At 44.0% G+C, this 13,044-nt stretch overlaps 1 protein-coding gene across 2 annotated transcripts in view; it reads left to right on the forward strand.

The window, feature by feature from the left end:
* The window catches only part of golm1 (golgi membrane protein 1), a 56,395-nt gene that overhangs the window by 23,203 nt on the left and 20,148 nt on the right, over positions 1-13,044 (forward strand). For both annotated transcript variants that reach the window (XM_038804825.1, XM_038804824.1), the window contains exons 3-4: positions 7,745-7,826; positions 12,565-12,703. In XM_038804825.1, the coding sequence (XP_038660753.1) occupies positions 7,745-7,826; positions 12,565-12,703 (221 nt within the window). The remainder of the gene's footprint in view (positions 1-7,744; positions 7,827-12,564; positions 12,704-13,044) is intronic.

The raw sequence follows: 13,044 nt of genomic DNA on the forward strand, positions 1-13,044 counted from the left end.
ATTCTCCCTGTGTGTGCGTTGGTTTCCTCCGGGTGCTCCGATTTCCTCCCACAGTCCAAAGGTGTGCAGGTTAGGTGGATTGGCCGTGATAAATTGCCCTTAGTGTCTAAAAAAGGTTAGGTGGGGGTTACGGGGATAAAGGGGATAGAGTGGGGCTTAAGTAGGGTGCTCTTTTCAAGGGCTGGTGCAGACTCGATGGGCTGAATGGTCTCCTTCACTGTAAATTCCCTCCCCTTCCACATCTGGAAGCAGCAGTCGCTCCAGCAGGATGTATCTGGCAACCTCGGGAACCCCCTCTAGACCTTTCGCGCAAAGTCCCTAACCTGCAGATACCTGAACTCACTCCCCCTCGGCAGCTGTACCCTCTCCCTTAGCTCCTCCAGACTGGCAAATCCTTCCTCCAAATACAGATCCCTCGCCTTGATCAGCCCCACTTGCCTCCACCTCATGTATACACTATCCATCCCCCCGGCTCAAACCCATGATTCTCGCACAGCGGCGTTAACACCGACATCCCTTCCATACTAAAATGCCTCCTCAACTGTTTCCATATTTTCACCGTGGACTGCACCACCGGGCTCCCTGAATACCTACTCGGAGCCATTGGCAACGTTGCCGTCACCATAGCCCTCAAACTGGATCCCTTACAAGATTCCTCCTCCATCTTAACCCACTCGACCCCATCTCCTTCCAACCATCGCCACACCTTATCCATATTTGCCGCCCAGCAACAATGAGGCAGACCCGGCAACGTCAAACCACCCCTGCTGCCTCTGCCTGTGTAGCAGGGTCCTCCTGACCCTTGGCACCTGGCCCGCCCATACAAAGTCTGAAATGATCATGTCCCATTTCCATAAAAATCGGGAGAGCCTGGAAAATAAACACAAACCTCGCCAAAATATTCATTTTCACCACTTGGACCCCGTCCATTCTCTCGCTACCTGAATCCCCGAATACCTAAACATATCCCTCGTTACCATAAGTGGTACCACCCCTTAAATAGTCCACTGTCCCAGCTCATTCACTGGGAAATCCTCACTTTTCCCTACGTACCCTGAGAACTCTCCAAACCTCCCCAGTAGGCCCATAATCCTTCCCATACACTCCAGCGGATCCGAAAGATACAGCAACAGGTCATCAGCATAGAGCGACACCCGATGCTCCCTCTGTCCCCTCATAATCCCCTGCCACTCCGCCGACCCACTAATAGCCATTGGCAACAGCTCTATGACTAGTGCAAACAGTAACGGCGATCGTGGGCACCACTGCCTCGTACCCCTGCGTTGTCAAAGCTTTGCGAACTCATATTATTCGTCCTCGCACTCGCCCTTGGTGCCACATACAGCAACCGCACCCATGCCACAAATCTGGGCCCAAACCTAAAGCTTCCCAAAACCTCTAATAAATACTGCCACTCCACCCGATAAAATGCTTCTCCACCTCCATGGGCACCACCACCTCTGGTACCAGAGCCTCCGACGGATTCATCAGTACATTCAACAGCCGTCTTATATTACTCGTAAACTGTCTGCCCTTCACGAAGCCTGTTTGATCTTCTGCCACCACCCCGGGGACACAATCTCCATCCTCCCCACCAACAACTTAGCCAGTGCTTTTACATCCGTGTTCAATAGTGATATGGGCCTACACAACCAACATTCCACTGGGTCATTCCCCTTTTTCAGGATAAGCATGATTACTGCCTGCTTTATCGTCTCCGGCAGCACCCCCCTTGTCCAGCACTTCATTAAACACCCCCCAACAGATGTGGTGCCAGGTCTGTCGCATATTCCTTGTAAAACTCCGCCAGATACCCTTCCGGCCCTGGGGTCTTTGCCGCCTTCATACCCCTGATATAATCCAGCACCTCCCTCAGCCCCAGGGGTTCCTCCAATGCCTGCTTCTTTGCTTCCTCCATCTGGGGAAATGCCAGCTTGTCCAGAAATTGTCCCATGTCCCCCTCCTCTCCCCCTGGGTCCGCCTGGCTCCCCTTGGGTCCTAGGGAGTGCTCCCTAAACGCCTTGTTTATTTTACCCAGCTCCGACACCATATCTCCAGCCCCAGTCCGTATCTTCAACATTTCCCTGGTGCGCCAGCATGCGGCTCGTCTTCTCCCATACTCATTGCACCCCTCTCGCTCTCCCTGTCAACCTGTCAAACTGCCCCAGCAACATTTTCCTCCTCGCCAATCCCTCGAATACTCTCTGTCCACCTCCACTATCTCCCTCACTAGATGGTCATATTCTTCCATCCTTTCCCTATCCCCACTGGCCTTAAACAAAATAATTTCCCCCTGACCACTGCCTTCAGTGCTTCCCAAATTATGGCTCCTGACACCTCCCCATTCTTATTCAACTCCACATACTCCTGAATCGCTGCACACACCTTATCACAAAACCCCCCATCCATCAACAACCCCGAATCAAACCTCCACCCTGGCCTTGGCTCACATCACGATCTAAACCGAATCTCCAGCCCATGGGGCGCATGGTCCGAGATAACTATTCCCGCATACTCTGCCCCCTCCACCCAACCAATATCTACCGGCTCACACCAAAAGTAATCAATCCTCGAATACAACTTATAGACGTGAGAAAAGAAGGAATGCTCCCTTCGACCTGGGTTCTGAAAGCGCTGTGGATCCACCATATCCATCCTCTCCATAAACCCACTCAGCTCCCTTGCCGCTCGATCTATCCACCCTCGGCTCTAGGACACAATTAAAATTTCCTCCCATGATGAATTGGAACGTGGCCAAATCCAGAATTGCTGTCAGTAACCCCCTCATAAAACCAACATCATCCCAATTTGGGGCATACACGTTTACCAACACCACAGGCACTCCTTCAAAAACCCCACTCACAATCGCATATCTCCCACCTGGACCCCTCGCCTCCTTCGGACTCAAATCCCATTTTCTTGCTCATTAAAACCGCCACTCCTCTCTTTCGAATCAAACTCCGAGTGGAAATACTGCCTGACCCACCCCTTCCTTAACCTAACCTGGTCCTTCACACGGAGGTGCATCTCCTGCAGAAAGGCCACCCCTGCTTTCAAGCTCCTGTGGTGCGCAAACACCCACAACCTTTTAACCGACCCATTTAGACCCCGGATGTTCCACGTTAACCAACCTTACCGGAGGCTTACGCCTCCAAACCCCTCTACTACACACCATCTTCCCCACTTAACTCCACCCCCCTTAATTCCAAGCTATACCTAGATGACCCTCTTCTCTGCCCCTGACCATGTCATCTTACCCCCTGCCATGTGGCAACAACTCCCACCCCCCCCCCCCCAGCTTCTTCTGGAGTCTCAAAATAATATTCCCGACCCTCGAACGTCACCCGCGTAGAGCACCCCGACCCTGATCCGCCGCTGGTAAAGCACCCTCTTGGCCTTGTTGAACCCTGCCTGCCCTTCGCCAAATCGGCTCCAATGTCCTGATAAATTTGTATCTTGTTCCCCTCCCATTCCTAGGTACGCTTCTTCCTGGCCTTGTGGAATCTCATAATCCCCACCCGCAGCAGCTTCCTAGCACTAGGCTTCTGCTTCAGGGTCCTATCCGCTTGGTCCACTTCAGGGGCCTTACCTAGCACTCCCTGCCACCGCCAGCATCTTTGAGACGTACCTTGTGGCACTCACACCACCACTCCTTCAGGCAGACCCACTATTTGCAGGTTCTGCCTTGTCGAGGTATTCTACTCCTCCACCTTTGCTCTCAATGTTTTACAAAGGTCTCCCAGGAGCTCCACCTCCGCCTCCAGAGCCACCACGTGATCGCTGTGGTCCGAGATCATTCCTTCGATCTCCCAAATATGCGACCCCTGCACCTCCAAACACTTCGCCATCTGTCCCGTCGAACTCTTCAGGGGTGCCACCCACAGCTCCTTCGATGGTCTTCGAGCGATCCTCTCTCATTTCATTTCTCTGTTGGTGGAATTCCTCCTTCATAAAAGCCATCAACTGCTCCATCTGGGGCTTTCCACCTTGCCCCAGCCCTTCCCCCTCAGCCGTCTTTACACTGGCTGCTGCACCACAGGTTTCCTCCAACTCTTGGGCCAGGTCTCTCACCGCCTTCTACCAGGTTTAGTAACCAGCGGACATGCCACTCTCAGGGGAAACTACTTCTCCAACCTTCACCTACACCTTTTCATCAAAAGTCCACCCAACATCGGGTAAAAAGAGCTCTTTTCTGTGCCTTCAAGCAGGAGGCACAAATTCTATGATTCAGTGAATTAAATGTTAGGAAGATTGCCACAATTGTCTTCAGTCCCCAATCCAAACTCCATTACCTACCTACCTCTGTCCGACCACTCTCACAATGGGCGCCACAGGAAGTCTCGTTTTTGCATATACTTGGAGTATTAGTCAACCCCATTTTCAGTCACGACGTGATGCTCGCAGTAGTAATTGGCTTCATTTTCTCATCTCACAAATAGCTGTTTTACTTCCCAATACCTCATAACCGGATGCAAGGGAACATGTAGATGATAAAGGTTGTGTTGTGAAGATGTGCAGAGGTTTAAGTCACATTTGATTTTTCATTTTTTGTATCCACTGCAAAATGGCGATCACCCATGCTGGTGGTTCACTTCTATACTTGGCTTATAAGTTGACCTCTATTTTGGAGGGATTTTGCGAGTTTTCAAAGGTCAATTTGTAGGCCGAAGTTGAAGGATTTTGACTGTGTCAGTTGAGGGATTTTGAAACCATTCAATTCAAGGTTACCAGCTGCACTTGCGATTACTGGAACTCAGTAGAAATTCAAGTTAAAACTTGTCAGGTGCAAATAAGAATTGCTTTATTTGTCTTCTATTGATTAGAACTTGAAAGTCATTTAAAAGGCAATTCGTAGACAATTTGAAGCTTTCAAAGAATCACAGGAATTATCTTCTTAGACAAACAGCTCAAAACATAACTTTTAAAAGTCAAAGTCTGAAAATGAAATATGAATACAGAGAGACAGTGAATAGTTCAGATCAAAATATAGATGCTTCTAACCTACCAACAAAAACTATCCTAAAACTCTCTCTCTCTCTCTCTCTCTCTCTCTCTCCTAACCCTAACCTAACTCTCAAAAATGGCGGCAAAATCTTCTATTGTTATACTGTTTCATATCTGTCTCAAGTGATCTGATCAGACCCCAATATAATCCTAATTGGTTTGGGTTAGACTCGAACACATTTGATTTGATGGCAAGCTGTCCATCTTCAATATGTACTTCTAATTGTTGCCTGTCTGCCTACTTGTGCATGTTAAAGAATGTGATATTGTGCGTTATCAAAGCCAGCAAAAACTGGTTTTATGCTGACCTGACTACTGCAACAATGGAGACCTCGTGCTCTCTCGTCATGTCATGCTGGACATGACTCCGAAAATATAATTCAAACTGTCTATTTCAATTTAGTAAAATTGGGGCAGCAGGGTAGCATGGTGGTTAGCATAAATGCTTCACAGCTCCAGGGTCCCAGGTTCGATTCCCGGCTGGGTCACTGTCTGTGTGGAGTCTGCACATCCTCCCCCTGTGTGCGTGGGTTTCCTCCGGGTGCTCCGGTTTCCTCCCACAGTCCAAAGATGTGCGGGTTAGGTGGATTGGCCATGCTAAATTGCCCGTAGTGTCCTAATAAAAGTAAGGTTAAGGGGGGGTTGTTGGGTTACGGGGTTTTGAGTAGGGTGATCATGGCTCGGCACAACATTGAGGGCAGAAGGGCCTGTTCTGTGCTGTACTGTTCTATGTTCTAGTAAAGTAAATTATGCTGCTTTTATAAAATTGTTGTTTTGAGAATGTTGGAATCAAATATATATTTGATTCTATGTTCTAACTGTCCATTTATTAAAAACAAGGCAAAATAGTCTAAAATGTTTCAGCTTCTATAAGTCATGGGATGTGTTTCAACCTAATCTCGAATGGCGTGAGAACAGTAGAACCTTCACTCCTGCCACCTCGTTGTCATGGATTCAGCCCTTGTCTTTGGAGAAATATAATGAAAAGTGTTTGTCTTATCAGACTTCTGTGTTACTTTAAAACTATGACAATGAGTTTGCAAAATATGTGTTTTCTTTCATTTTAAAACTGGGGCTTAATATTTACACTTAAACAGCTATCTTTTACCTATATTAGGTGTATTAGAAATACCTGGCTTCTACAGACATCTACAGTAAGGTACCTGAATTGTCAATGAGTTTGTCAAGAGTTTTAAATAAATACTTGTGTCGTTGCCAAAATGGGAGCAAACTCTTTGTTTGGAGACACCACCTCTGGTACATATGAGTTTTATGATTTTGCTGATTTTTGTGGGCTGCAGAACAGCAGAGTAAAAACATGAAGTCTACTTGTCTTCGCATTCTCTTTTTAAGTAATTTTTCACCATCATCAAACCCTGAATGGTTAGGGGAAAAGTGGTTCAACATTATTTTATGAAAATGAACAACCATTTAATACTTCGAAGCTGCCAAAAAATAGTGTTCCAAGGGGCTTCCAATATAAAAAATGTATGACTCTAGCCACATAAGGAGATAAAGGGACTGATGACCAAGTGCTTGGTCAAGAAAGTAGGCTTTAAGGAATGTATTAAATGGGGAAAGTGAGATGCAGAGGTGTAGGGAAGGAATTCCAGAGCTTAGGACTTGGGCAACTGAAGACATGGCCACCAATAGCTGAGCGATTAAATTCGGGGCTGCTCTAGGCCAGAATTAGAAGAGCACAGATATCTTGGAGGGTTTTGGAGCTGGAGGAGATTATAAAATCGAGGTCAGTGATCATAGCGGTGACAGAGAAACGGGACTTGATCTGAGTTTGGACAAGAGCAGCAGAGTTTTGAATGACCTCAAATGTATGGATGATAGAATATGGGAGTAGTCAAATCTAGAAGTAAGAAAAGTATGGGTAGCGATTCAGCAGCAGATGAGCTGACACGGGGACAAAGTTGGACGATTTATGGAGGCAATTCCCATGCTTTTTTGGTATGGATAGACATGGCGATATGGTTGGCAGCTTCTCTCAGTTAACTCCGAATTATGGGGTTAATCCCAACTAAATTACATTGGATTTATAACATAGAAACAGGCTATTAGTTCCAACCAGTCCATGCCGTTGTTTATGCTCTACGCAAGCCTCCTTTTGTCTATTCTCATTTAAATCTACCTTCGTAACTATCTATTCCCTTCTCTTTCATATGCTTGTCTACTTTCCCCTTAAATGCACCTTGCTGTTCACTTCTAGTGTGGCACTAGGTTGTGAACAGTCTGGTTTAGCCTCCGATTGTTGCCAGGGAAAGAGAGGGAGGTGGGTAGGTAATGGAGTTTGCATTGGGGACTGAAGACAATTGTGTCAATCTTCCTAATATTTAATTCACTGAATCATAGAATTTGTACAGGCCATTTGGCCCATCACATCTGCACTGGTTCTCTGAATTAGTAATTTACTTAATGCCATTCTTTTGACGTCTCCCCATAACCTTGCACATTATTCCTTTTCAAATAACAGTCTAGTTCTGTTTTAAATGCTAGAGCACTTAGCCCGATTAGGGGACATTTCTATCCGTGCAGTACTGGATGTTAGTTGAGCAGTCTGATGATTTAGCAACAATGGAGACGTTGAGAGAGATGGTGGTGAGGTGGAACTAGGTGTCATCAACCTGTGTGCGAATGCCAATATTAAATTTATATCGCTGATAATCAAATCCGTGATATTTGACTTTTCTGTTGGTTGCATTTGTGATTGATGTTTTCCTTTTTACTCCAGAGCAATTTCAAGAGATGCAAATTGGGTATAGCCATTTGAATCAAAAGTTGCAGGAGCTGCAGAAAAAATTAACCTATGACATGTAAGTATGTGAACTTTCCAGTACAAGATACTTTACTGTAGAAAAGCTAATGTATTAAAGTTTGCTAATACAGTATGTAATACAGTATAGTAGCAAAGCTTCTATTTAGACAGCACCAAAGGTGAAAACCATCCCAAGGAGCTTCACAAATGCACCTGGAATTGATGGCAGGCTTGAGTAGGGTTTGTTGATTGCAGATGAATGAAATGAAATGAAAATCGCTTATTGTCACAAGTAGGCTTCAAATGAAGTTACTGTGAAAAGCCCATAGTTGCCACATTCTGGCAACTGTTCGGGGAGGCTGGTACGGGAATTGCTTGCCATTTGTTGCATCAAGGAGGCTAATGGTATATGTTTATATGAACAAAAATTAAGTAAATTCTTCCCCAGTTAACTCTGAATTATGGGGTTAATCCCAACTACATTACATTGGATTTATAACACAGAAACAGGCTATTAGTTCCAACCAGTCCATGCCGTTGTTTATGCTCTACGCAAGCCTCCTTTTGTCTATTCTCATTTAAATCTACCATCGTAACTATCTATTCCCTTCTCTTTCATATGCTTGTCTACTTTCCCCTTAAATGCACCTTGCTGTTCTCTTCAACGACTTCCTGTGGCAGTGAGTTCCACATTCTTCCCACTATTTGGATGAAGAAGTTTCTTCTAAATTTCTGATTGGATTTCTTGGTGACTATCTTGTATTGGGGCCTCCAGTTATGCTCTTTCCCAACAAGAGGAAACCTTCTCTCATCCACTCTATCAAAAGCTTTCATATTTTTAAAGATATCTATTAATCCCCCTGGGTCCTTTTTCAAGAAAGAAGTTCCAGCTTGTCAGTTCTTTCCAGATGTTGTATGCCCCTGCTTTTCTGGTATCATTTTCTCTGCATCCTTTACAATGCCTCTGTCCTTTTTTAATAAAATGGCTATGAGAATTGCACTGAACTCGATGGGATCTAATCCAGGTTCAATGAAGGCTTTGCATAACATCGCCACTTTCATTTCTGTGCCTCTATAAATAATGCCTCAGCATTGGTTTGCTTTTTTAACGGCCTTGCTAACTTGAGGGGCAACTATTAGAGATTGATATATTTGTATCCAAAGACCACTTTGTTCCTCTGCCCCACCTAAACTTATAAACATATGCCATTAGCCTCCTAGACTTGCACCTTACAAGTAATAAGTATTACTTGGTATCTTTGTGGATTTAAGTATCAACCTTGTAATTTTTTTCCCCCCATAACAAGTGTTCCTTACTATTTAGTCGCAAGTAATAGATTTTAAATAAAAAACTGAAAATACTGTAAATACCAGGCCTGGCAGCATCTGTGGAAACAGAAGCTTTCATGAGAACCGGGAAAAGTTAGAAATGTAATAGGTTTTATGTAGATCAAATTAGGGGTGGAGGGAAAGAGAACAAAATATGTTTGTGATAGCATGGAAGACACTATATAACAAAAGATTTGACAGGGTAGAGCCAAAGGCAATAATAACGAGATGAGTAAAGAAACAAAAGATGGGTCCAGAAGAGGTGTGAATTAATAATAATAATAGCTTATTGTCACGAGTAGGCTTCAATGAAGTTACTGTGAAAAGCCCCTAGTCGCCACATTCCGGCGCCTGTTCGGGGAGGCCGGTACGGGAATTGAACCTTGTTCTGCATTACAAGCCAGCTGTTTAGCCCACTGTGCTAAACCAGCCCCTCCCGTAATTGCAGAATAATGAATAGCTGCTATCAGAAAGAAAAAGATCAAGATTAAAACATGCAAAGAAACCAAAACAAAATAGGGACAGAGAGCATGATGTGAAATTTTTCAATTGTGCCGAGTCCAGAAGGCTGTGAAATGCCAATTGAAAGATGACTGTATTTGTGCCATTTCCTGATCCCGTCCTGAATTGGAAAACGTTTTTAACTTTGCTTCCATTTTTAACCACTCCCTCACCATCACATGGTCCATTTCTGACTCTTCCCAGATGGAATATAATGTAGGAAAATGTGAAGGACTTGTGCACTTTGTGGAAGGAATAAAGGAGCTGAATATTATTTAAATGGAGAAAGACTGCAGAAAGCTGCAGCACAGACATTTGGGGGTCCTCGTGCATAAAACTCAAAAGGTTAGCATGCAAGTTCAGCAAGTAGTAGGGAAGGTAAATGGAATATTGGCCTTCATTTCGAAGGGACTGTAGTATAAAAATAGGGAAACTATACAAAGCACTAGTTAGACTTCACCTGGAATACTGTGAACAGTTTTGGTCCCCTTATTCAAAGAAAGATACACTGCCATTGGTGGCTGTCCAGAGAAAGTTCATGAGGCTGATCCCAGATATGGAGTGATTTTCTTATGAGGAGAGGTTGAGCACTCACTGGAGTTTAGAAGAATGAGAGCCGATCTTATTGAGATGTCGAGGATTATCAGGGGGCTTGACGGCAACAGGTTGTTTCCTCTTGTGGAAGAATCTAGGACCAGAGGGTATAATCTCAGGTTTCCCAATTAATATAGAGATGAAGAGGAATTGCTTCTCTCAAGAAAATAGTGAATCTGTGGAATTTTCTTACTGCAGAGAGCTGTATAGGCTGGTATGTTCAAGGCTGAGATAGAGAGATTTTTAATCAGTGAGGAAATCAAGAGTTATGGGGAGAAGTCAGGCAAGTGGTTATGGAATGGCGGAGCAGACTCGATGGGTCAAATGGCCTACTTCTCTCCTGCATCTTATGCTGCCATCAAATATATCTTCTCTGTACCTCTTTTTAGTATTCAGAGGGGACTGTTTCCTCTGTGCCACCCTGGCCCACTCCTCAATCACCCCCCAACACCTTGTTTCCTTTTTAGGGTACCTTTCCTTACAGCACAGGAACAGGCCCTTCGGCCCTGAGATGCAACCCGATAATCTTGTGTTTCTCCTCGCTGTCCAACTCCCCAAAACACTCCTTGCAGATTAAATGGTGATTTATGATGCTCTACGTTGGAGTGACCAAATGCAGTTTGGGTGACCACTTTATGGAACACCTCTGTATAACCCATGAGCTTGACCCTGAGCTTCTGGTGACGTGCCATTTTAATTTCTCCTGATCATTTTCATACTAATATCTCTGTCCTCCGCCTACTGCTGTATTCCAAAGCAGCTCAGCAAGTTCAAGGAGCAGCATCTCATCCTTTGAGGGACTTTACAGCCTTCTGGGGTTAATATTGAGTTCAGTAATTTCAGGCCACAGTTTCTGTCCACAATATGTTTCCTTTTTTGTCTTTGCCTATATCAATCTTAATCTTTTCTTTTTCCTCTTGTTTTTTTCTTTTGGATGGCAAATGTTCAGTATTCTGCCATTCACACATTCCCTGGAATGAACTTGATCCACTATTACTCCCTTTGGCTCTGCCCCACCAACTCTTTTTTTGTCATGTAATACATCTCATCTTCCACCATATCCGAGACCTTCCCTTTTATTTCTCTCTCTCTCTCTCTTTCCACCCCCTCCCAGTGCCATTTCAACAACTAGAGTTGAGTTCTGATGAAAAGCCATTGGCTTTTTCTGTTTCTTAAAAGATTTCCACTAACTGCAGTATTTTGCTTTAATTATTAAAGGATTTAAAATCTTGTGTGTCAGTGATTGCAAGTGTTTACGAGTTAGTTCATTATCGCAGTCATATTTTACGACAGTATTTACACATTACAACTCACAAATAATGAAATGAAGATAATCCCAGCAAAATCTTAACGAATTTTATACATAATGCAGCATATTTATACAAGAATTCAGAACTTTGGTATTCTGACATTAGTACCTGAGCATCGAAACAGAAAGGTTTTTGTGACTTGTCCGGGTCACTCATGCAGGTCGAGCTTTTCTTTAAATTAGAGTGACTTCACAGAGGTTCTGCTGAAAATATTTTGCTTTTCCTTGGGTGTTGGTGTTTCAACATTAAATGTCTCCAATATTTTGTTTGTGAATTTTTTAAAAATCAAAATGTAGTAATGATGCTCTGCCCCAAAGTGAGAGAACTTATTTTAATCAAAAATTTGTGGAATTTAATCCTGATTTGCAGGAATGTTTTTGATGAACTGGTCCAGGACCTAAAATCAGTATGTATTATTTATACATAGAACATACAGTGCAGAAGGAGGCCATTCGGTCCATCGAGTCTGCACCGACCCATTTAAGCCCTCACTTCCACCCTATCCCCGTAACCCAATAACCCCTCCTAATCTTTTTTGGTCACTAAGGGCAATTTATCACGGCCAATCCACCTAACCTGCACGTCTTTGGACTGTGGGAGGAAACCGGAGCACCCGGAGGAAACCCACACAGACACGGGGAGAACATGCAGACTCCGCACAGACAGTGACCCAGCGGGGAATCGAACCTGGGACCCTGGCGCTGTGAAGCCACAGCGCTATCCACTTGTGCTCCGTGCTGCCCTAATTTAAATAATCCTTTGGTTTGTGACAAAGATTGTAACCTTCTCCTGGGGACCATTAGTAACTGTTTAAATCGTTACAGGGATTGTCTGAGGAATGTTCTCAATTCGGATGATGCAGATGATTAATCGGTTCCATGCTGAATTTGATTCTGCCATCAGTTGTATACAGTGTCGATGATTTATAACTCGGCGCCCAAAAGGTTCGATATTGTATTATTTGCACGATGTAACAGCCATATAAATAGACAATCCAGCAACAACTTCGAGCAAAGTTGCAAAATTAATGAAATATTGATTTTCTTTTGTTTGACTGCTCAGTACTCAGTGCAGTAACCAAATAAATGATCAGAAAGAGCTGTATGAAGAGCAGATTAAGGAACTAAACCGAAGGCTTCATGATATCAAGTTCCAGCCTGAAAACAGAAATACTGAAGCAGCTGATGAGAACAAGTCACTGGTAAAAACACCATTTATTTAGTTTTCCAATCCAAAATTATTGGTCTCATTCGTTTCACTTTTTCTTTCATTGTATTTCTCTATATTTTTTCTTGAATTATTTGCTTGAATTGGAAACCCCATATTTGCAGCCTTGGTGATGTTACAGTGACTGGATATCTGGTGTTAAAAACCACGCAAATCTGGAAAAGCGAAAATTCACACCTGTGCGTAGCAAAGACAATTTGAGTTTAGAAGAAGGGAAACAGAGGTTTGTAGTAAACCAAAAGTATCAACATTTTGATGTATTTTTTTACACCGAGCAATCAACCAACTTTTGAAATAATTGCTCAAAGCTTATGG

Source organism: Scyliorhinus canicula, chromosome 8, assembly GCF_902713615.1.
Source record: "Scyliorhinus canicula chromosome 8, sScyCan1.1, whole genome shotgun sequence".
NCBI classification, from domain to species: domain Eukaryota; kingdom Metazoa; phylum Chordata; class Chondrichthyes; order Carcharhiniformes; family Scyliorhinidae; genus Scyliorhinus; species Scyliorhinus canicula.